Source organism: Scyliorhinus torazame, chromosome 1, assembly GCF_047496885.1.
Source record: "Scyliorhinus torazame isolate Kashiwa2021f chromosome 1, sScyTor2.1, whole genome shotgun sequence".
Taxonomy (NCBI): domain Eukaryota; kingdom Metazoa; phylum Chordata; class Chondrichthyes; order Carcharhiniformes; family Scyliorhinidae; genus Scyliorhinus; species Scyliorhinus torazame.
This window is the reverse complement of record NC_092707.1, coordinates 134794114-134819121: the sequence shown is the minus strand read 5'-3', so window position 1 is coordinate 134819121 and position 25008 is coordinate 134794114. Positions and strand designations below refer to the sequence as shown.

General features: G+C 51.3%; 1 protein-coding gene across 1 annotated transcript in view; it reads right to left on the bottom strand.

Annotated features, from left to right (window-relative positions):
• LOC140417302 (receptor-type tyrosine-protein phosphatase U-like) overlaps positions 1 to 25008 on the bottom strand; it is a 1277635-nt gene that overhangs the window by 320782 nt on the left and 931845 nt on the right. Inside the window, exon 18 of the mRNA XM_072501194.1 lies at positions 19920 to 20013. Within this exon, the coding sequence (XP_072357295.1) occupies positions 19920 to 20013 (94 nt within the window). The remainder of the gene's footprint in view (positions 1 to 19919; positions 20014 to 25008) is intronic.

Genomic DNA, 25008 nt, shown 5'->3' with positions numbered 1-25008 from the left:
GTACCCAATTAATTTTTTCCAATTAAGGGGCAATTTAGCAAGGCCAATCCACCTACCCTGCACATCTTTGGGTTGTGGGGGCGAAACCCACACAAACACGGGGAGAATGTGCAAACTCCACACGGACAGTGACCAAGAGCCGGGATTGAACCTGGGACCTCGGAGCCGTGAGACAGCAATGCTAACCACTGTGCCACCGTGCTGCCCTGGGATTGTTCTCTTTGGAGGAGAGTAGGTCAAATTTAATTGTGTTTAAAATAATAAAGGGCTGAGATAGAATAAAAAAGGACAATTTCCACTGGCAGGGGGGAGTCAGTAACCATGAGACCGGTTTGAAAAAATATGCAACAGTATTACTACAAAGAAGAGATTGGCCCGTAATATCTGGCTAGCTGGCTGCCGATTTTAAAAGAGAAATGTGAGCACTTAACCTGCGCTCCAATGATGCGACAAACCTTCTTTTCTCTGCGGCAGCCATAGGCCTCCAGCGCCCCAGTCAGTGCAGGAATCCACACCCGTCCCCTTATGACACAGCCTGCTTCGGAACATCCATTAAGGACAGGCATTCAAACAAAACAATGGGCACGGTTCAGTGGCCTCGTTACACTCGAGCAGTATGCAACAAGTTTCGCTGCAACCGGCCCGCTCCCATTGGCGAAATAGGGATTCCGCCGCAGCGTGGCGAGAAACCAATTATTACTACTTAAGCTCTATTTCCATACAATTAACGGGAGCCACCCCATATCCAATGGCCTTCCATGATCCAGCTGCCGCCCCAGCAAGCGACCATGCTAGTGCCGGTTTAAGTACTCCCTTTGAAAAACATGGCAGAAGGGCTGCTGTGGGGACCCTAGGAGGTGAGTAGCCACCTTCACACCTTCACTCTCAGGTAATGAGCCCAGGGGCACTGAGTTTGCTACCCCTATACTCGAAAGGGTGTGGGGAGGGGGGGGGGGCACTGGGGGGAAGGGGGGGCTACAGTCCCGGTTGGGCTGGATGGAGGGGTTGAGGTGTAACAGTTGGGGGAGGGTGGGGGGGGCAACCGTGTGCGGGTCCTCCATGCCAACCCTTGGATGACAGAATCACAGAAAAATATAGTGCAGAAAACATCCTTCAGATGATCGAGTCTGCACCACTGCCAATCCTAATCCCATTTGCCAGCACTTGGCCCAAAGCCTCGAATGTTAAGACATGTCAAGTGCTCATCGAGGTACTTAGGATGTGAGGCAGTGTGTTTCAGATCGTCACCACTGTGTAAAAAGGTTTTCCTCACATTCTCTCTAAACCTCCTGCTTCCCACCTTGAACTTGTGTCCCCTCATGACTGACGCTATAACTAAGGGAACAGCTGTTCCCTAACCACCCTGTCCATGCCCCGCATAATCTTGTACACCTCGATCAGGTCAACCCTCAGTCTTCTCTGCTCCAATGAAAACAACCAAAGCCTATCCAACCTCTCTACATAACTTAAATGTTCCATCCCAAACAACATCCTGATCAATCTTCTCTGCACCCAGTCCTTCCTTTTTTATAGTAAGAAGTCTTACAACACCAGGTTAAAGTCCAACAGGTTTGTTTCAAATCACTAGCTTTCGGAGCACTGCTCCTTCCTCAGGTGAATGAAGAGGTAGGTTCCAGAAACATATGTATGTAGACAAAGTCAAAGATGCAAGACAATGTTTTGAATGCGAGCATTTGCAGGTCATCAAGTCTTTACAGATCCAGAGAGAGGGGTAACCCCAGGTTAAAGAGGTGTGAATTGTGTCAAGCCAGGACAGTTGGTAGGATTTTGCAAGCCCAGGCCAGATGGTGGGGGGTGAATGTAATGTGACATGAATCCAAGGTCCCGGTTGAGGCCGTACTCATGAGTGCGCAACTTGGCTATAAGTTTCTGCTTGGCGATTCTGCGTTGTCGCGAGTCCTGAAGGCTGCCTTGGAGAACGCTTACCCGAAGATCAGAGGCTGAATGCCCTTGAGTGCTGAAGTGTTCCCCGACTGGAAGGGAACATTCCTGCCTGGCGATTGTCACGCGATGTCCGTTCATCCGTTGTCACAGCGTCTGCATGGTCTCGCCAATGTACCACGCTTCGGGACATCCTTTCCTGCAGCGTATGAGATAGACAACGTTGGCCGAGTCGCACAAGTATGTACCGCGTACCTGGTGGGTGGTGTTCTCACGTGTAATGGTAGTACCCTTGTCAATGATCTGGTAGAGATTGCCATGGCAGGGTTGTGTGGTGTCGTGGTCGCTGTTCTGAAGGCTGGGTAGTTTGCTGCAAACAATAGTTTTGTTTGAGGTTGCGCGGTTGTTTGAAGGCAATTAATGGGGGTGTGGGGTTGACCTTGGAAAGATGTTCGTCTTCATCGATGACGTGTTGAAGGGTGCGAAGAAGATGTTGTAGTTTCTCCGCTCCGGGGAAGTACTGGACGACGGAGGGTACTCTGTCGGTTGTGTCCTTTGTTTGTCTTCTGAGGAGGTTGGTTCGATTTTTTGCTGTGGCGCGTCAGCTGAGGCAGCGTGACCAGGACGACAGGCCTCCAGTGCCACAAAAAGGTCAATGACTGACACTGGGCTGTAAGTGTGCATTGGCACCCCGCAACCCCCCACCCCCTGAAACCTTTGCATCCCTCACAACCCTCTCTTCCTTCCCCCCCACCAACTCTTCCTTCACCCCCCCTCCATACGTGCAGTTAACAATGCCCTCTGGGTCCCCGCAAGGGAAGTTGTCCCACAACCATTGGGAGAGGGCCCAGACGGCACCGGCCCATCAGGGGTGGTGTTCCCCCCCCTCCCGCTCCTGCCTTTCATGAGACCACACCAGAGGAGAGCTCCGAGGATGCCACCATCGATGCGTCACAGCTGTCATCCACACTCTACCAGCACAGAGACATGCACCTCGGTGGGCAACATTAGTGGTCAGACTTCTGAGGCACATTCTGGTGAGCATCACGCACTTGAAGATGCACATCAGGTGGAGGCATTAATTCCCAGGCAAGACATCAGTCGGAGGTCTGCTGAATCCAGAACCCAGCTGGGTCTCAGTCACATGCTGAATCTCATGGAACAGGTTTACCCGAAGCTGATGCAGGCATTGGGGTGTGGCCGTGACATTCAAAGTGAGATGTCAGCAGTCCTCCAGCAGGTCCATAGCTGATTGGCGAGGTCACAGATGCTATGAGCGCAAGAAATAGCGCTGACCCGAGGCCAACACAGCTATGTTGGCGGCCTCGATGGAGAGCCTGGTGCATGATTTCAGCTGCATGAGTAGAGGTTCCCAAGATGTGGTTCAGTCGGTGACGGCCATGGCTGTGGGCCTTGGTAGACTGTCCAACTCGCTGGGGGATGTGACCCAATACCAGGCAGATCTTGATAAGGCACTGGAGTTCATGTCCCGGTCTCAGATGGGAATGGCCGAGGTGCTGCAGAGCTTGTCCTAGTCACTGGGTGAAAAGTCCCAGTCACTAAGGAGCATCGACAAGGTGAAGGCATTGGGGAGCCGCTAGGGCTGGCAGGGCCAGATAATGCATGAACAGCCGGGACTCGATCCAGCTGTCCCTCCATTCCGAGGTGAACCACAGAGTCTATTGGCACCAACCTGGACCCATCCTATGGACTGGCGGCAGTAGACACCAGCTCCCCAGAGTTCCATCCCTCTGACGACGCCGCGTCTCACAATCAGCACCTGGAACAGGGTGGCAGGACTGTGCATGTGCTGCTGCAAGTGTGCCGGAGCACACTGACCCCAGAGGACATTCGCTCGAGACATCTAAGGCTACACGATGTGGTAAGCAGCTGGCTGCCTCCACCTCTGATATGCATCCTGGAGATACACCTAGATGCAGCGGTAGAGCAAGGAAGGCCAAGCAGGTCAAGGCTCACTTAGGAGGAGGGGGTAGTTAGGGGATAAGGAGGGGAGTGTGCACTTGGATGGGGAGGCGTAACGTGGTACCATCACCACAACCAGTATGTTCCGCTGACCACCAATCCCATGCCCCATGCCCCCAGACATGGGCTCCTGCCGCCCCCCCCCCCCCCCTCCCACCCAACACACCCAGCCCACGCAGACTCAGCTGAGGGGGGGGGAGACTGCTCACCAGACCGCTCACCCTGCACCCCAGACACCTGAACAGAACATCGCCATACCATGGCCATGGACATATGCCCGGGGCTGAAGCCCATCTCCTGGGTGTTCAGAAGTTGGCTGCTGTGTCTGTGGTGCTGACTCCCGCAGTGTTCAAGCACATTTTCCATGCATCGAGGTGTGATTGGATTGCGAGGCAACGAGCCCCGCATGTTACATGGCACACCCAACCATGGGGTCCAAGAACAAAGAACAAAGACATGTACAGCACAGGAACAGGCCCTTCGGCCCTCCAAGCCCGTGCCGACCATGCTGCCCGACTAAACTACAATCTTCTACACTTCCTGGGTCTGTATCCCTCTATTCCCATCCTATTCATGTATTTGTCAAGATGCCCCTTAAATGTCACTATCGTCCCTGCTTCCACCGCCTCCTCCGGTAGCGAGTTCCAGGCACCAACTACCCTCTGTGTAAAAAACTTGCCTCGTACATCTACTCTAAACCTTGCCCCTCTCACCTTAAACCTATGCCCCCTAGTAATTGACCCCTCTACCCTGGGGAAAGGCCTCTGACTATCCACTCTGTCTATGCCCCTCATAATTTTGTAGACCTCTATCAGGTCGCCCCTCAACCACCGCCGTTCTAGTGAGAACAAACCGAGTTTATTCAACCGCTCCTCATAGCTAATGTCCTCCATACCAGGCAACATTCTGGTAAATCTATTCTGCACCCTCTCTAAAGCCTCCACATCCTTCTGGTAGTGTGGCGACCAGAATTGAACACTATACTCCAAGTGTGGCCTATCTAAGGTCCTATACAGCTGCGACATGACTTGCCAATTCTTATACTCAATGCCCCGTCCAATGAAGGCAAGCATGCCGTATGCCTTCTTGACTACCTTCTCCACCTGTGTTGCCCCTTTCAGTGACCTGTGGACCTGTACTCCTAGATCTCTCTGACTTTCAATACTCTTGAGGGTTCTACCATTCACTGTATATTCCCTACCTGCATTAGACCTTCCAAAATGCATTACCTCACATTTGTCCGGATTAAACTCCATCTGCCATCTCTCTGCCCAAGTCTCCAAACAATCTAAATCCTGCTGTATCCTCTGACAGTCCTCATCGCTATCCGCAATTCCACTAACCTTTGTGTCGTCTGCAAACTTACTAATCAGACCAGTTACATTTTCCTCCAAATCATTTATATATACTACAAACAGCAAAGGTCCCAGCACTGATCCCTGTGGAACATCACTGGGCACAGCCCTCCAATTAGAAAAGCATCCTTCCATTGCTCCTCTCTGCCTTCTATGACCTAGCCAGTTCTGTATCCACTTGGGATGTGTGAAGTATTCACTTAACTATGATTGCCAATTCCCTATTAGTAATGGCCTTCACCCGCATGGCCAGAGGCCTTCACGGTAAGTTCCGTGGTCAGTGGGAGTTATGGGTGGTCAGTGGGGCAGACAGGCAGGGACTAGTGTCCCGGAATGGGTACACAGGCAGGCTTAAAGGTGGAGAAATCTCTAGGTCTGGATGGGAGAGGTGCCAAAGGTCTGGAGAACCGCGAATATGGCCCCACTAAGAAAGGCCAGGAAACTACAGGCTAGTGAGTTTCACATCAATGGTGGGAAAACTAATGGAGAAAATTCTGAAGGAGACAATCTATCTGCACTTGGAGAGGCAAGGTTTGATCAGGAATAGTCAGCATGACTTTGTCAGAGGGAGATCATGCCTAAAACATATGATTGAATTTTCTGAGCACGTGGTAAGTGTGCGAATGAGGGTGATGTAACGCAGTTGATGTAGATCACATGGGTTTCAGCAAAGCATTTGACAAGGTCCCACATGGAAGATTTATAAAGAAGCCAAATCACATGGGATACAGGGGAACTCAAAGCTGGCTGAGCTGTAGGAAACAGAGGGTGACGAGAAACAGCTGCTTTAGTGACCGGAAGCCAGTGTCCAGTGGCGTACCACAGGGATCTGTACTGGGTCCCGTATTAGTCATAATTTATGTAAGTGAGATAGATGACTCTGTGGGTGTATGGGGGTGGTGGGGGGTGGTGGTGGTGGTGGTGGGGGGGGGGGGTGGGGGCGGGGGGGCTAGGGTCAATAAGTTTGCAGATATACGCAAAGGCTGGCCGGGTAGTTCACACTGAGGTTGACTGTCTTGGGTTACAGGAAGATATAGACGGGATGGTCATATGGGTGGGAAAGTGGCAAATGGAATTTAACTCTAGTGTGATGAGATACACTTTGGAAGGAGTATTTTGATAAGGAAGTATTCAATGAATGGCATGACACTAGGAAGTTGAAATGAAAAATGAAAATTGCTTATTGTCACAAGTAGGCTTCAAATGAAGTTACTGTGAAAAGCCCCTAGTCGTCACATTCCGGCACCTGTTCGGGGAGGCTGGTACGGGAATTGAACCGTGCCGCTGACCTGCCTTGGTCTGCTTTCAAAGCCAGCAATTTAGCCCAGTGTGCTAAACCAGCCCCAAGTTCTGAGGAACACAGGGACCTTGGCATGTTTGTCCATAGATCTCTGAAGGCAGAAGGGGAGGTGGTGAAATAGGGTGGTGAAAAAGGTATATGGGACATTTGCCTTTATTAATCGAAGCATAGATTACAAAAGCAAGAAGGTCATGTTAAAGTTGTATGGAACTTGGGTGAGGCCACAGTTGGAGTACTGTGTGCAGTTCTGGTCGCCATAAAAAAGGAATGATGTGGAGTTGCCGGCATTGGACTGGCATTTGCTGCCCTGTGGCTCACCCTCTGGGTCCCTCAGGGGAACAGAACAACCCTCCTGGCATAGACCGCCTCTAAGAGCTTCCCCAGATCTATAACTCCAAATCTTGGGACTGGTTGTCTTGGCACCATGGCTGCGAGCTGAGTGAGATTGGCTGTGCCAGAGCTGCTCAACATCAATAGCGGGGGTCTGGCGAGCGTGATCCCAACGAATCGACTGGCAAGTCTTCATTTGTGGCTTGAAGCCCATGGGGCTTCCTAAAGTGGACTAATTAACATTGCATTGCACTGCCGGCTTCGCCGGGAAGCTCGCAGCAGTTCCCATCCACTACCACAATTGGAAATTATCCAGTGAACCGTGCCCAATAGATTTAGATAGAAAACAGCAGGCAACTTTTTTAACAACTGTTTTAAAGGTACGTTGATGCATTTTTAACGATTTTTTCTTTGCTCTTTCTTTTAAACAAGCATTACTATTGTTGTTGATTCTTTAAGTAATTTTTTTTCTGATTAAAGGTGATTATTTGGTTATTTGTTTTAAATCTATGAAACTATTTAAATCTGCACTATTATTATATAATTTTGCATGTTTCAAAAATGTTTGAATGTTTTAATTTAGATTATGATCATAAACTTTTAAAAGCGCCCCAGGGCTTTTTGCTGTTACTGCCCTTGTAACATCTGGAGCGGGTTTCTCCGGGTTTCTCTGGCCAATGTCAACATTTCTAAACACAATTAGGCGGAGAATAAGTTCTGTCGCCAAACTCACAGCGGGCGCCAATTTGATGCCAAATCGCAAGTCTCTGTCACCTCGACAGCAGCATCAGTGCGTACCAGAACGCACGTACAGTAAACACCGTTTGCATATCATTAGCGGGCCTGACCCGGAGAATAGGTTCGGACGCCAAAATTGCGGCATGTGCCGATTTGATGCCAAATCACAATTCTCTGTCACCTCGACAGCGGTATCAATGCGTACTGGAACATACGTAAAGTAAACACCATTTGCATATCATTAGCCGGCCTGACCTGGCATTTTCCGGGGCCGCCACCTCCGATGGGCTGAGTTCCCAATGGCGCGGTTCACTTGTGCTTCTAAAAGTCATGCAACCGGCGTCATGGCTGATGAGGGAGAGAGAAGAGGTAGGACTCAGAGGAGCGTATGTGGGCTACCGGGCCAGACACTGGCCAGGCTAGCTGGGATATGGGAAACCTGCCAGGACCGGGGAGGGAGAGGTGATGGGGGGAACAGGCTGAGTGGCCGAGCTGACCCCCTCATGGGTCTGGAGCGGTGCCCAGACACGGACTGCCATTACCCTGGCCATCTTGCCTGCGCACCCAACTGACCACCCACCTTGGCCCCTGGTTCTGCTGAGTGACACCGGTCGTATGAGTGCCCCCACCCCTGCACCCCACCCTCCGCCACCAGCAGTAGCCCCACCAGGGCAACACCCACAGTAGCCTGAACGTTTACGGAATGGGATCCTTCCAGTTACTGAGTGGGGTCCTGTCCGGGATCTCACAGGTGCATCCGCACCGTCAGAGGCCCTGTATGCCCAGGCGGTTCAATACATCCACTTCAATGTGGGACTGAGCCCACCAGGGTACCCGGGCAGCGGGTTTCGCCACCATCGCCGACATGCCCAGGGTCCAGGGGGTTATTGACTGGATGCATGTCCCCCTGCGAACACGTGCGGATGACGGGCCGCTCTATACCAAGCAAAAGGGGTTCCACTCGATGAACGTGCAGCTGATATGCGACCATCAGATGTTCACTGTTCCCCTCTGCACCCGATACCCGGGCAGTGGGCACAACGCCTTCATCCTGGCACACTCGACGATTCCTGACATGCTTGAGACATGCCCCCAGCTGGGGGTTGGCTCCTGGGCGACAGGGGTTATCCACTGCGGTTGTGGCAGATGACACCTATCCGGAGGCCACAAACCGACGCAGAGACCTGCTACAACGATGCCCATACAGCAACCAGGAGCGCAGAGACCCGCTACAATGATGCTCATACAGCAACCAGGAGCGTGATCGAGCAGTGCTTTGGCCTCCTGAATTTGCACACTGCCCTGGTATCGGGCACAGAGGGGAATGATGAGAATCTGATGGCCCCATTCGGGTGCCTGGAGCGTTCTGGATGGACCCTCCAGTATGATGTTGAGAGGGCGGGATATGTGTCCCTTTTCCCTCCCTCCTCCCCCTAGTTGGTGAACCTGGAGGTGGTCAGAGCGTCCTGTGCACATTGGCCCTGCACACACGTTGTGCGGTCTTCCGTGCCTAGGTTGTTCCCCAGACAGTACAGCAGGAGTGGAGTCAGCTGACTGTGATTCCTGCCCTGTGACCTGGATCCCCATTGGCCAGCGCCTTCTGGGGCGACCGGGCCCATCTGCTCGGGTCTCAGGTGGCATGGTGCCGCCCCGTTCTGCCCGCAAGCTGCACCAGTGACAGGAGGGGCAGGGGGGGTGCCCTCTCCTTTGGGAGTCACTGGCATGGGCTCCATCATCTCCTCCTCCTTTGGGGTGCCCGATGGCTCCGGGGCTACTCCATGGGACGTGGGTGCGAGCAGAGATAACCCCTGAGGTTCCCCGGCCACCTGGCAGTTCTAGTTCTGGAGACCCCCTGCCATCCCAACCAGGCCCTGCATGCTCGCGGTCATGGAGCACAGGGAGTGGACCATTTCCATCTGGGACTGCGCCACATCACGCTGCGACAGTACCACCATCTTCTGGGTTTGTGCCACATCAACCAGTGACTGTGCCATCTCCCTCTGGGACTGGGCTACCTCCCTCTGTGACTGAGCCACATTGGCCAGAGCCTGGGCATTGCCGACTTTCCCAGCCATGGCCTGCTGTGACTGGGCCACACTCAGGAGCACCACTGCGCTATCCATGTGGCTCTAGCACATAGTTGCCTCTGAGACTGCAACCTTGCCCTGGACCTTGGCCAGCACCTGCACAGAATGCCCCAGGCCTTGGAAATGCAGATCCATAGCCAAAGCGCTCGCCTCCATCGCGAATGCCACCCTTGTGGTGTTGGCCTGGGTGGCACTCACAGTCGACACCAACTCTTGCTCCTCTAACTGCACCTGCAGGTGCTGGATGCTCGCCAACAATCCCTCATGTAGTCCCTGGCTCTGCAACTGCCTGTTATTATGGGAGACTTTAACTTTCCAAATATTGAATGGAAAAGATATAGTTCGAGTACAATAGATGGGTCGTTTTTTGTACAGTGTGTGCAGGAGGGTTTCCTGAAACAATATGTTGACAGGCCAACAAGAGGCGAGGCCACGTTGGATTTGGTTTTGGGTAATGAACCAGGCCAGGTGTTGGATTTGGAGGTAGGAGAGCACTTTGGGGACAGTGACCACAATTCGGTGACGTTTACGTTAATGATGGAAAGGGATAAGTATACACCGCAGGGCAAGAGTTATAGCTGGGGGAAGGGCAATTATGATGCCATTAGACGTGACTTGGGGGGGATAAGGTGGAGAAGTAGGCTGCAAGTGTTGGGCACACTGGATAAGTGGGGCTTGTTCAAGGATCAGCTACTGCGTGTTCTTGATAAGTATGTACCGGTCAGACAGGGAGGAAGGCGTCGAGCGAGGGAACCGTGGTTTACCAGGGAAGTGGAATCTCTTGTTAAGAGGAAGAAGGAGGCCTATGTGAAGATGAAGTGTGAAGTTTCGGTTGGGGCGATGGATAGTTACAAGGTAGCGAGGAAGGATCTAAAGAGAGAGCTAAGACGAGCAAGGAGGGGACATGAGAAGTATTTGGCAGGAAGGATCAAGGAAAACCCAAAAGCTTTCTATAGGTATGTCAGGAATAAGCGAATGACTAGGGAAAGAGTAGGACCAGTCAAGGACAGGGATGGGAAATTGTGTGTGGAGTCTGAAGAGATAGGCGAGATACTAAATGAATATTTTTCGTCAGTATTCACTCAGGAAAAAGATAATGTTGTGGAGGAGAATGCTGAGTCCCAGGCTAATAGAATAGATGGCATTGAGGTACGTAGGGAAGAGGTGTTGGCAATTCTGGACAGGCTGAAAATAGATAAGTCCCCGGGACCTGATGGGATTTATCCTAGGATTCTCTGGGAGGCCAGGGAAGAGATTGCTGGACCTTTGGCTTTGATTTTTATGTCATCATTGGCTACAGGAATAGTGCCAGAGGACTGGAGGACAGCAAATGTGGTCCCTTTGTTCAAAAAGGGGAGCAGAGACAACCCCGGCAACTATAGACCGGTGAGCCTCACGTCTGTAGTGGGTAAAGTCTTGGAGGGGATTATAAGGGACAAGATTTATAATCATCTAGATAGGAATGATATGATCAGGGATAGTCAGCATGGCTTTGTGAAGGGTAGGTCATGCCTCACAAACCTTATTGAGTTCTTTGAGAAGGTGACTGAACAGGTAGACGAGGGTAGAGCAGTTGATGTGGTGTATATGGATTTCAGCAAAGCGTTTGATAAGGTTCCCCACGGTAGGCTATTGCAAAAAATACGGAGGCTGGGGATTGAGGGTGATTTAGAGATGTGGATCAGAAATTGGCTAGCTGAAAGAAGACAGAGGGTGGTGGTTGATGGGAAATGTTCAGAATGGAGTACAGTCACAAGTGGAGTACCACAAGGATCTGTTCTGGGGCCGTTGCTGTTTGTCATTTTTATCAATGACCTAGAGGAAGGCACAGAAGGGTGGGTGAGTAAATTTGCAGATGATACTAAAGTCGGTGGTGTTGTCGATAGTGTGGAAGGATGTAGCAGGTTACAGAGGGATATAGATAAGCTGCAGAGCTGGGCTGAGAGGTGGCAAATGGAGTTTAATGTAGAGAAGTGTGAGGTGATTCACTTTGGAAGGAATAACAGGAATGCGGAATATTTGGCTAATGGTAAAGTTCTTGAAAGTGTGGCTGAGCAGAGGGATCTAGGTGTCCATGTACATAGATCCCTGAAAGTTGCCACCCAGGTTGATAGGGTTGTGAAGAAGGCCTATGGAGTGTTGGCCTTTATTGGTAGAGGGATTGAGTTCCGGAGTCGGGAGGTCATGTTGCAGCTGTACAGAACTCTGGTCCGGCCGCATTTGGAGTATTGCGTACAGTTCTGGTCACCGCATTATAGGAAGGACGTGGAGGCTTTGGAGCGGGTGCAGAGGAGATTTACCAGGATGTTGCCTGGTATGGAGGGAAAATCTTATGAGGAAAGGCTGACGGACTTGAGGTTGTTTTCGTTGGAGAGAAGAAGGTTAAGAGGAGACTTAATAGAGGCATACAAAATGATCAGGGGGTTGGATAGGGTGGACAGTGAGAGCCTTCTCCCGCGGATGGATATGGCTGGCACGAGGGGACATAACTTTAAACTGAGGGGTAATAGATATAGGACAGAGGTCAGAGGTAGGTTCTTTACGCAAAGAGTAGTGAGGCCGTGGAATGCCCTACCTGCTACAGTAGTGAACTCGCCAACATTGAGGGCATTTAAAAGTTTATTGGATAAACATATGGATGATAATGGCATAGTGTAGGTTAGATGGCTTTTGTTTTGGTGCAACATCGTGGGCCGAAGGGCCTGTACTGCGCTGTATTGTTCTATGTTCTATGTTCTCCATGATTGATTGGACTGTCTGTTCCAGAAGTCTGAAACCTGTCTGGACGGCAGCTGGTTTCTGGGGTCAGCCTGCCCTCCTACCGTCCGCCCCTCAGGTATTCCTACCTCCACCTGACATAGTGCAGTAGCAGTGTGGTAAGCAGCAGAGCGTGTCCAACGAGCCTCTTCACTAAAATGCCCAACCAAGGTGACTGTCTCTGGGATGGTGGAGGGTGTTGGAGACAGCTGTGATGGAAAATCACTGTCATCCTCCGACTCGAGCTCTGGGATGACCTGAGTCTCGGGCGAGGAGCAGGAGTCCGAGCTGCTCCCATTGCTGCTCGGCTCATGGGGGGGGCACTGGCTGGGGTGGGGGACGTCTGATGGACCCGCCCCGTCTCCAGCAGGGTCCTATAAGACACAAGACACATGATTAGACCGTGGGCCGGGAGGGAGTGGGGGGCAGCGTGTGGATGTGGGGTGGGGGTGAGGGTGGTATGGGGGTGAGAGTAGGGGTGATGGAGAGATGAAGAATCACAACTAAGCGGGGTCTTACTTGTAGGATATACATAAAATGCAAGGTGCTAGACAGTCCGAAACATGCATCTCAGGGGTAGGTAGCTGGTTGCCTCAGTGGCCAGGGTACCGGCCCATGACGACCGATATGGGTGCCGGCATGTGGTGCAGGCTGGGGTTTGTCAGCCCACTGGGTGGGGATGGGTGTCGGGTTACAGGTGTATGGGACGGGGTTGATGCCAGGAGCACAGTGCTGCCTACTCACCCTGGCCGCCCTGAGGAGGACATACAGATTTTTACGGAACTGCTGGTCAGTCCGCACAACGTTGCCCACAGCACTGGCCGCCTCTGCCACCTGTGCCCAGGCATGATGAACGGCGGCGGCTGGCGGCCTACTTCCCGGGTCATCCGCCTCTCCTCGACAGTGTCCAAGAGGCTCTCAAGCTCTGCGTTGTGAGCCTTGATGCTGCTCTCCTTACTGCCAATTTGTTGGCTGGGATGGTGTGTGTGTGGAGTGCAGCGTGTATATGCGGCTGCAGCTTGTCATGCTCCTGAGTATCAATCGCGAATCCGGCAACGTTTTTTATTAGAATCGATTGTGTTCCACTTGGCGCCGATGCTAGTCCTTTAACAGTAGCAGTATTGGTCCAGGTGTCGCGCTGGATTTGCTGTCGTGAATGTCCACAAATTCTGTGTTGGTATCAACACTTTGTCTCTGAAACAGATCCTGCTCCTGATTTTATTTTGATTAGTGTTTATGAAATCTCTGCAGTGCAGAATAAAGCCCATCAAGTCTGAACTGACACGCCGAAAGAGCACTCTACCCAGGCTCCTGTCCTCTCCCCACAACTCCACCTAATCGTTGGACACTAAGGGCCAATATAGCAAGGCTAATCCATTTACCCTGCACATTTTTGGACTGAGGAAACTGAAGCACACAGAGGAAATGGCGGCAGCATTGTGGTATGGTGGTTAGCATTGGTGCGTCACAGCGCTAGCGACCCAGGTACAATTCTGGCCTTGGGTGACTGTGTGGTAAACCACTGTTGCACCTCTATTAGGTGATGTATGGTAGGACCTGTACTACAGGTACGTTGGTAGTCCCTGCCTGCTGGCTCCGCCCAGTAGGCGGAGTATAAAGGTGTGTGTCCTCCATGCTGCAGCCATTTCGACAGCTGCTGTGGGAGGCCACACATCTTAGAGCAATAAAGCCTCAGTTGTACCCAACTCAAGTCTTTGTGCAATTGATCATACATCAATTTATTGCTCTAGGATTTTCAAAAGATGGACCTCCGTATCAAACCAGATCGCCTGCAGCTGGATTCGAATTCAAGCGACGCCAAAATGGACTTTCAACACTGGCTAGCTTGTTTCGAGGCGTACATCAACTCAGCGCCCAGCCCTGTCTCGGAGGCTCAGAAGATACAGATCCTGTACTCAAGGCTGACCTCCAGCTTCTTTCCGCTAATCCAGGACGCGCCGAACTACACCGAAGCCATGACGCTTCTTAAAGCGAATTACGCTCAGAAGACGAACACGCTCTTCGCCAGGCACGTACTCGCCACTCCCTCTCACAACTCCCTGGTGAGTCCATAGAAGACTTCTGGCCGGCGCTAATCCCACTCGTCCGGGACTGTGACTGTCAGGCCGTTACGGCCACTAAACATTCAAACCTCTTTATGCGGGACGCGTTTGTGACTGGGATTGGGTCGGACCTCATACGCCAGCGACTGTTGGAAGGGCCACGCTCGACCTAGCAGAGACAAAGAAACTAGCGCTCTCTATGGCGGTCGCCTCGCACAACATTCAGGCCTACATCCCCAGCCGTGCAGCCCACCCCTTATACGCATCGTGGACCTCACAGATTGTTGCCCCAGCGGGGGCCTTACCCAGCCAATACGCCTGCGCCACGCGCCAGCCAGCAAACCCCGGGGGTCCCTGATGTTACTTTTGTGTCCAGCAGAAACACCCCCGCCAATGCTGCCCGGCCCGCGCTGCCCTTTGTAAAGGTTGCGGCAAGAAGGGGCACTTCGTCATGGTGCGCCAGGCCCGTGCAGTTGCCGCTATCGCCCCCACCCCCCTCATTTACAGACAATGGGCGGCTCCATCTTCACCTCCCCGGACCACACGTGGCCAGTAGGCGCCGCCATCGTCTCCCCCTCAGACCAAGCGCGGCCAGTGGGCGGCGCCATCTTCCCCTCCAAGCAATACGTGCGGCTCATGGACGCCGCCATCTTGTTCAACCCCCGCCACGAGCGGCCCATGGGTGACGCCATTTTGTCCTCCTCAAGATCTTCAGGCGCCGCCATCTTGCCTCCCCCATGGCACATGGGCACCGCCAGCGTTCCAGGAGCTGTGCCCCCCAGGCCCCGCATCATCCAACACCAGCGACGACTGACCACGACTCGCCTCAGTGACCATCAACCAGTCTCGTCCGCACAACCTGGCCACCACATCGACCAGCGTTAAAATCAACAGATACGTGACCTCTTGCCTGCTGGACTCTGGGAGCACCGAAAGCTTCATCCACCCAGATACGGTAAGGCACTGCGGTACACCCCACCAACCAAAGGATCTCCCTGGCCTCCGGATCCCATTCCGTGGCGATCCGGGGGTACTGTACGGTCACACTCATGGTCCAGGGCGTAGAATTCAGCAGCTTCCGTCACTACGTCATCCCTAACCGCTGCGCTGCCCTACTACTCGGCCTGGACTTCCAGTGCAACCTCCAGAGCCTAACCCTGAAATTCGGCGGGCCCCTACCACCCCTCACTGTGTGCGGCCTCGCGACCCTAAAGGTCGATCCGCCTTCCCTCTTCACAAATCTAACCTCGGGTTGCAAACCCGTCGCCACCAGGAGCAGACGGTACAGCACCCAGGACAGGACCTTCATCAAGTCCAAGGTCAAGCGGCTGCTTCGGGAAGGTATCATTGAGGCCAGCAACAGCCCCTGGAGAGCCCAAGTGGTAGTCGTCAAAACTGGGGAGAAACACAGAATGGTCGTGGACTACAGCCAGACCATCAATCGGTACACACAGCTCGACGCGTACCCCCTCCCACGGATATCTGATATGGTCAATCAGATTGCACAGTACCAGGTCTTCTCAACGATAGACCTCAAATCCGCCTACCACCAGCTCCCCATTCGTAAATTGGACCGTCCATGCACTGCCTTCGAGGCAGACGGCCGCCTCTATCACTTCCTCAGGGTTCCCTTCGACGTCACCAACGGGGTCTCGGTCTTCCAAAGGGAGATGGACCGAATGGTCGACCGGTACGGTTTGCGGGCCACCTTTCCGTACCTAGACAACGCCACCATCTGCGGCTATGATCAGCAGGACCACGACGCCAAACTTGCCAAATTTCTCTGCACCGTCACTCTCCTAAACCTCACCAACAACAAGGAGAATTGCGTGTTTAGCACGACCCGCTTAGCCATCCTCAGCTATGTGGTCCAGAACAGAGTTCTGGAGCCTGATCCCGACCGCATGCCCCAAGGCCCTCAAACTCTGCCTGGGGTTCTTTTTGTACTACGCTCAGTGGGTCCCAAACTATGCGGACAAGGCCCGCCCACTCATACAGTCAACCCATTTTCCCCTGACGGCCGAGGCTCAACAGGCCTTCGCCCGTATCAGAGCCGATATCGCCAAGGCCGGGATGCACGCAGTAGACGAGATACTGCCCTTTCAAGTAGAGAGCGAAGCATCAGATGTCGCCCTAGCTGCCACCCTCAATCAGGCAGGTAGACCCGTGGCATTCTTTTCCCGCACCCTTCATGCCTCAGAAATTCGGCACCCATCCGTCGAAAAAGAGGCCCAAGCCATCGTTGAAACTGTGCGGCATTGGAGGCATTACCTGGCCAGCAGGAGATTCACTCTCCTCACTGACCAAGGGTCGGTAGCCTTCATGTTTAATAACACACAGCGGGGCAAGATCAAGAATGATTAGATCTTGAGGTGGAGGATCGAGCTCTCCACCTACAATTACGAGATTTTGTATTGCCCCGGCAAGCTCAACGAGCCTCCAGACGCCCTATCTCGAGGTACATGTGCCAGCGCACAAGTATACCGACTCCGGACCCTGCACGACAGCCTTTGTCACCCGGGAGTCACACGGTTGTACCATTTCATAAAGGCCCGCAATCTGCCCTAATCCGCCGAGGAAGTACAGACAATTACCAGGGACTGCCAGGTCTGTGCGGAGTGCAAGACCGTGCGCGCCTGGTGAAGGCCCCCTGCCCCTTTGAGCGCCTCAGCGTGGATTTCAAAGGGCCCCTCCCCTCCACCGAACGTAACACGTATTTTCTCAGTGTGGTCGATGAGTACTCCAGATTCCCCTTCGCCACCCCATGCCCCGATATGACGTCTGCCACCGTCATCAAAACCCTCAACACAATCTTCGCTCTGTTCGGTTTCCCCGCCTACATCCACAGTGACAGGGGATCCTCCTTCATGAGTGATGAGCTGCGTCAGTTCCTGCTCAGCAGAGGTATCGCCTCCAGCAGAACGCCAAGCTACAACCCCTGGGGAAACGGACAGGTAGAGAGGGAGAACGGGACCGTGTAGAGGGCCATCCAACTGGCCCTACGGTCCAGGAACCTCCCGGCCTCCCGCTGGCAGGAGGTCCTCCCTGATGCATTACACTCCATTCGGTCACTACTGTGCACCGCCACTAACAACACACCCCAGAACGTCTTTTTGCCTTCCCCAGGAAGTCCACATCCGGGGTGTCGCTCTCGACTTGGCTCGCTGCTCCAGGACCCGTCCTACTCCGTAGGCATGTCCGACTCCACAAGGTGGACTCGTTGGTGGAAAGGGTGCAATTGCTCCATGCAAACACCCAGTACGCCTACGTGGCGTACCCCAACGGCCGCCAGGATACTGTCTCCCTCAGCGACCTGGCACCAGCAGGTCCCACACACACACACCCACACCCCGGCCCGGCACCACCCTCCCCTCTCCCGGCGCTCCCAGAAGCAACCCCCCCGGGACCATCCGTCCTCCCCCTGCCCACACCTGAGGATGAAGAAGATTTTGCCACACTCCCGGAGGCACCGGACATCAGACCAGCATCAGCATCGCCGCCACCACTACGTCGCTCCCAGCGGCACATCAAGGCCCCGGACTGGTTAAACCTTTAACTGGTCCACTGGACTGCAAAAGACATTTTTTTCTCTTTGTCAAATATTGTAAATGTAAATGTAAAAAAGAAAACCATTTGTTGTATATAGTTCTCCACCACCACCGCCGGACTCAATTTTAACAGGGAGTGAATGTGGTAAACCACTGTTTCACCTCTATTAGGTGATGTATGGTAGGACCTGTACTACAGGTACGTTGGTAGTCCCTGCCTGCTGGCTCCGCCCAGTAGGCAGAGTATAAATATGTGTACCCTCCATGCTGCAGCCATTTCGCCAGCTGCTGTGGGAGGCCACACATCTTAGAGCAATAAAGCCTCAGTTGTACCCAACTCAAGTCTTTGTGCAATTGGTCGTGCATCAGACTATCTGTGCAAACTTTGTACTTTCTCCCTGTGTCTGGTTGGGTTTCCTCCAGGTGCTCTGGAACATAGACATCAATGCCTGGTAGACCTTTGCTCATAAAGAGACCTACTTGGAGGAACCTCCTGCAAAGGTCACAATTCTTCGAGAACACCCGACGGTGAGCTAAGGCCTGGAAAAGGAGCCCGAGAAAGCAATACCAGAGATTTTGCGCCCAAGGACCGATCCCACCTTTTGGAAACTCCTGCCAAGTGAGTGATTGAAGATGCGGCTCTCGGATCGGGCTCACCAGCCACGCAAGGACCAACAGAACCTGTGACCAGTAACACTGAGTATCTCAGGCGGATAATCATACCCGGTAGCGAGTGGTCACTGCATTCTATCCATTATAGTTCCTTTAATGGAATTAACATCCTCATGACAAACCAAAGTTTTAAAAAAATCATCTTCCACCTTCTGTGATTTGAAACTCACTTTATACAGTAAAGTACCCTTTTAATGGAATTAACAGCTTTATGACAATATTTAAAAAAAATCTTCCTTTCATTTTCTTTGCATTTTAAATGTTTATAAATGCTAAGCATGAATAATATAAAACGTTAACCTACCAAAAAAAAATCCCGATGTTTCCTATCTCTGCCAGCCCGAAAAATATCAGTGTAAATAAAACGGTGAAAAAACTCACCTACAATCTGGTATGTGGCCCAGGTTAGCACTGTAGATGGATTTTTCATTCAGCACCTCTAGCGCAGCACAGGGTTTCAAGCAGTCAAAAAGAAAAGGGCCAGAGTTTGAACAGGCACATGCCTGTACGCCTGCACCTCTGGGTCTTCACACCACACATGTACGGCACACCAGCAACTTAAGTCGCTGGCCGAAGAGGAAGTAATGGCCCATTATTTTTTATGTAGCAGGTTGTTACGATCTGAAATTCACTACCTGAATGATGGTGGGAGCAGATTCAATAATAACTTGTAGAATTAAAATAAGGTTAATACTTCCATATGGAAAGAGCAGGAGAGAGGGGTTAATTGTACAGCTCTAACAAAGAGCGGCAAAAGCACAATGGGTCAAATAGATTATTTCTGTGCTGTGTCATTCTATCATCCTATTTCATTTCTGAGAGGGCCTCATTAGTGGGGCCTTAATCAGCATCGGAATCTGAGAATTCAATGTTTTAGTTATAAAGGAATGCTACCTGGGCCATCTGTTTCCTTGGGAGCTGATCAGGTCTGTAGCTTGATCTCTGTGGCAGTTGTTGTATTTTCTGGTGCATGTAGGTGCCAGTAGTGACAAGAGAGGCACTAGTGTTAGCTGGCCCTTTGAAAGCGAGTTGCCCTCCCACTGACCCTCCAAATTCTTGAAATAGGTCAGTGTTGAGGGCACCAAGACATGATCCCAATGCAAAATGACACGATCGCTGCCCATGGAAGCATGGACGCCAACACATTCAATAATGAATCAGTAACATATTATTTGCTTACTTACAGGAAATGATGTTTTCATGTCTAATTTTAGGATGGTTTTCTCTCTTCTTCTTTGATATTTCCCGACGACAAGACATTTGACCCTTAAAGAAACTCTGAGGAAATAAATATCCAGTTAAAAGGTTACACAAAAATACACAGCCTTTCTCTTTCCTTTGTTCTCCCTTCTTCACCTGGCGACACCAACTGTTGGGACAGAATTTACTGCCCTCCCCTGAGGTAAAGTTTTGAGGCGGGGAGCATTTATCGACAGGAGAGTGGGTCCTCCACTTTCTTTCCACCTCTGGCCTAATTAAGCCTGGGGTGGTATGGCCACTTGCCTCATCTCACTATTGCTGGCATTCAACCAACAGTGGGTGAGGGGCTTGCCAAATGGGAAGCCCGAGATGTAAACTTTGTCAGAGCTGCTAGTGGGAGGCCCCATGTTCAAAGGCATTCAGTGCCTGATTGAGAGATCCTGGATCATGATGGGGACGGAGGAGGCTGCTGACTGTTATGATCCCGTTGATGTTATTACTGGATGGGAAGATGCCAGAATGAAACCCCGGTTTATAAGAATGCATCTTGCATTTTTTTAAGAAAGCGTAGAGGAACCTTTTGTGACCTGTTAGAACTCCTGCAGACTCTGGCTGGATACTTTTTAAAAAACTGTTTCAACTGGTTTGTTTCAGCGTGGCGTGACGTGGAGTGACTGTAGGCTGCTAGGCTGGCCGCCGGCTGTGCTGGCTGCAGTGGGGGGGGGGGGACCCTGCCAGGGCGGGGGGAGATGAGGGGGAGGGCGGGCTGAGCAGCCGGGATGCCCCCACATGGGACTGGGCGGTGCCGACCGCCGTCACGCTGAGCAACCACTGATCACTCTCCCGGGCACTGGCTGTATGGGTGCACCCCGAGCCCAAGCACCCTGCCCAACCAGCAGCTACCCACCAAAGGAACACCGAAGGCCACACCCAAAGCAGCCCCCAGTGAGGGCAGTGCCAGCCAACCCTGGCCACCCTGAGGAGGTATGGAGTTTTTTCCAACACTGTATGCCAATCCAGGCAACGTATCCCACAGCGCTGACCACCTCTGCCACCTGCACCCAGGCACGGGGAACAGCGGCACCTGGTGGCCTTCCTCCCGGGCCGGGATACAGGATCATCCGCCTCTCCTCCACGGCGTCTAGGTGGGTCTCCAGCTCAGCGACCCTGAACCGTGGCGCTGCTCTGCTTGCAGCCATCTTGTTGACTGCGACGGTGTGTGTGGGGGAAAGGACCGCTTAAGTGCGGTTGCGGCATGTGAGCCTCATGTGCACCAATCACGGACCCGGCGAATACGGCACCGTTTCGCATGGAACTGATTGTGTTCCATGTGGCGATGGTGCTAGCCTATTTAGAGTTGCTGAATCGGTGCAGCTATTGCGCCATTTTTGCTGTCGTAAAATACCATTGTTCCCACACCGACGTCAGCACTTAGTCTCAGAAACGGAGAATTCAGCCCAATGTTTTCCAATAGCGGGTTGATGACAAATCTTGTCCAGGTTTTCTAAACTACTATTTCCAACAAAGATTTCACTCCACATCTAACAAAGAATCCAGCATCCATGTTTTACAACTCCTCCTTCAGGATTTCTTTGTCCTGCCTGTTCCACAGGCACTTCACAATTGCTTTATCAATCAATTCCTACACTGTTTAAGATGGCATCAAACTTTTGATTTACCTCTTAAATCTGCTTTCCCACTTTAAATCTGGTTATTGTGACTTCTCTTCAACTCAGAACACTTTATCTGCTTTTCCCTTGGAATTCCCTTGAACAATTCCTTTTTCACTTTCTTGGTCTCTGTTCTCTTAACTTTAGTCTCCCTGAGACATTTATTGTGTTGTAACGACCTTCTTGTTGATTCCCTTATTTTCTATTTATTTTAATTTGTCACTAGAGTTTTGTCCATGGACCTTTAATGGAGATATCCCTTTAAGTCGAGCAGGGGAAGTGAGGAACTCAAAAGTTGGAAAGTAGTACACTGTGTTATGAAGATTTAGATTTTGAACAAAAGAACTCATACTTTATGGGTCCCAAGAGATTGGAAGGATTTGGTTTGATTGGTTTGCTGATGGCAAATGAATTGGCCATGGACAGTATCCTGCCTGGCAACAGACAGCGATTGGGTCCTGCCAGGTGGGGTTTTCAGAGAATCTGGCAGAAAGCCAGATGGTCCATGAGGCCAGCTGAGGTGAAGTTGTTTGGCTCTCTTTCTTTCTCCCACATGTTTCCTGCCCGCTGTTTCTCAGTTTGCAGGGAAGTCTCGAGACCCTGCTGAGTCTACAGTGAAAACTGTTATAGACTGATAGCAAAGACATCCAAATGGAGACCTAGACTGAAAGAATCTAACTGGAAGATTTCCATCTGAAAGTATAAATTTTTAAAAAATATTGTTATTCAAATCAGGGCATACATCACAACATACAAACAATCTTTCAATAACAAAATATAATCCCCCTAATTTGACACTTCTCCCCTTTTTCTCCCCTAAACCTCCCTCCACACACACTCTACCCCTATCCACTGGCCACAAGAACAGCCTCCATCTCATCCAGAACTCCCTAACCGAGCCTTAAAGGGAAGACTTCATCTTTTCCAGTTTAAGGAATTTTGCAACATCCCCCAACCGTGTCAACACCTTCGGTGGTTCCTCCGACTTCCTTCCAATAAAATTCGCCTCTGGGTGATCAACGTGGTGAAGGTCACCACATCGGCCCCCTTCCCCTCCATCACCTCTGGCACTTCTGACATTCCAAAAATCACCTCAAGAGTGCCTGGAGACATCTCCACTCCCACAATTTTAAATACCTAGCCCTAGAAGCTCACTAACCATGGTCATGACCAGAACATGTGGACATGGTTAGCTGGTCATCCTCTTCACCTCTCACATCTATCCTCTACCTCTGTGAAGAACCCACTCATTCACGTCAGTGTCATAAGAGTCCTACGCACCACATTGAACTATGTGAATAGTTAACCAGCTGTATTTCCTGCCTATTTAATTATAGTTATTGTTACTAATAAAAGTCAATTGTGTTGAAATTTATTAACCAAATGACAGCCAAAGATCAAAGACCTCGCATATTTTTAAAATTAATAGTTAATTTCAACTGCGTTGCGATTCCGGGTCACGTAGAGCTGGAGTAGACTGCACACTGGCCCAAGGTGACACTGTCCCAATTCCCTGATAGCCTGGACTTAGACCATAAGACATAGAAGCAGAATTAGGCCACTCGGCCCATCGAGTCTGCTCCACCATTAAATCATGGCTGATATTTTTCTCATCCCCATTCTCCTGCCTTCTCCCTATAAATCCTGATCCCCTTATTAATCAAGAACCTATCTATATCTGTCTTAAAGACACTCAGTGATTTGGCATCCACAGCCTTCTGCGGCAAAGAGTTCCACAGATTCACAACCCTCTGGCTGAAGAAATTCCTCCTCGTTTCTGTTTTAAAGGATCGTCCCTTTAGTCTGAGATTGTGTTCTCTGTTTCTAGTTTTTCCTACAAGTGGAAACATCCTCTCCATGTCCACTCTATCCAGGCCTCACAGTATCCTGTAAGTTTCAATAAGATCCTCCCTCATCCTTTTAAACTCCAATGGGTACAGACCCAGAGTCCTCAACCGTTCCTCATACGACAAGTTGTTCATTCCAGGGATCATTCTTGTGAACGTCCTCTGGACCCTTTCCAAGGCCAGCACATCTTTCCTTAGATACGGGGCCCAAAACTGCTCACAATACTCCAAATGGGGTCTAACCAGAGCCTTATACAGCCTCAGAGGTACATCCCTGGTATTGTATTCTAGCCCTCTTGACATGAATGCTAACATTGCATTTGCCTTCCTAACTGCCGAATGAACCTGCACATTAACCTTAAGAGAATTGTGAACAAGGACTCCCAAGTCCCTTTGTGCTTCTGATTTCCTAAGCATCTTCCCATTTAGAAAATAGTCTATGCCTAAATTCCTCCTTCCAAAGTGCATAACCTCACACTTTTCCAATTGTATTTCATCTGCCACTTCATTGCCCACTCTCCCAGCCTGTCCAAATCCCTTTGCAGCCCCCTTGCTTCCTCAATACTGCCTGTCCCTCTACAGATCTTTGTATTGTCATGATATCCACATGAGCATATCATGGTGCAATCACACACACACTGATGGACAGGTAGTTGGACCAACCAACACACACACAACATCGCAGCCAATCACCAGTGAGAGCACACGCACTGTAAAACAGGGAACACCACAGTTCCAGCTCATTCTACCAGGAGATAGCTCAGAGCACAGAGCTCACAGCGTGCCACTCAGACATACACCATGTGCTGAATGCCTCACCAAGATAGTGAAAGGGCTGGGTCCACAGGTTAGCTGGTGAAGCACGAACCTCAGCCAGCAGGTTTTAGTTATAATTGTACAAGACAATAAAACAGAGTTGTACCATCTACAACCGTGTTGGTTCATTTGTGTATCGGAACACCCAACATGACATGATACCAGGACTGGAAACTAGCCAGCGACTGTGAGACCTACCTGCACCTCTCCAGAAATCCGCCATCCTGCTCCATGGAAACCATCAGCCCGCCGCAGCCGCTCCGAATCGCTGGAAATCTTGGCGTCAACTGGAAGCTGTTTAAACAGCGCTTCCTAGAAGCCACAGACAGGGAGAACGCATCGGACACCAGGAAGATCGCCCTCCTCCTCTCCACGGCGGGGCAACACGCCATCCACATCTACAACTCCCTGGCATTCGCGGAAGGCGAGGACAAGACGAAATATAAGACGGTCCTTCTGAAGTTTGAGGAACACTTCAGCGTGGAAGTTAATGAGAGCTTCGAGAGGTACCTCTTCCAACAGCGCCTGCAGGGTAAGGATGAGCCTTTTCAATCTTATTTGACACACCTCCATATCCTCGCGCAGTCCTGCGGCTATGAGGCCACCACCGACTCCGTGATTCGGGATCAGATAGTTTTTGGGGTCACCTCGGACACCCTACGCCAGCACCTCACCCTAGCGACTGCCATTGAGACCTGTGTCCTCCACGAAAATGCGACCAACCGGTACTCCCAAATCCA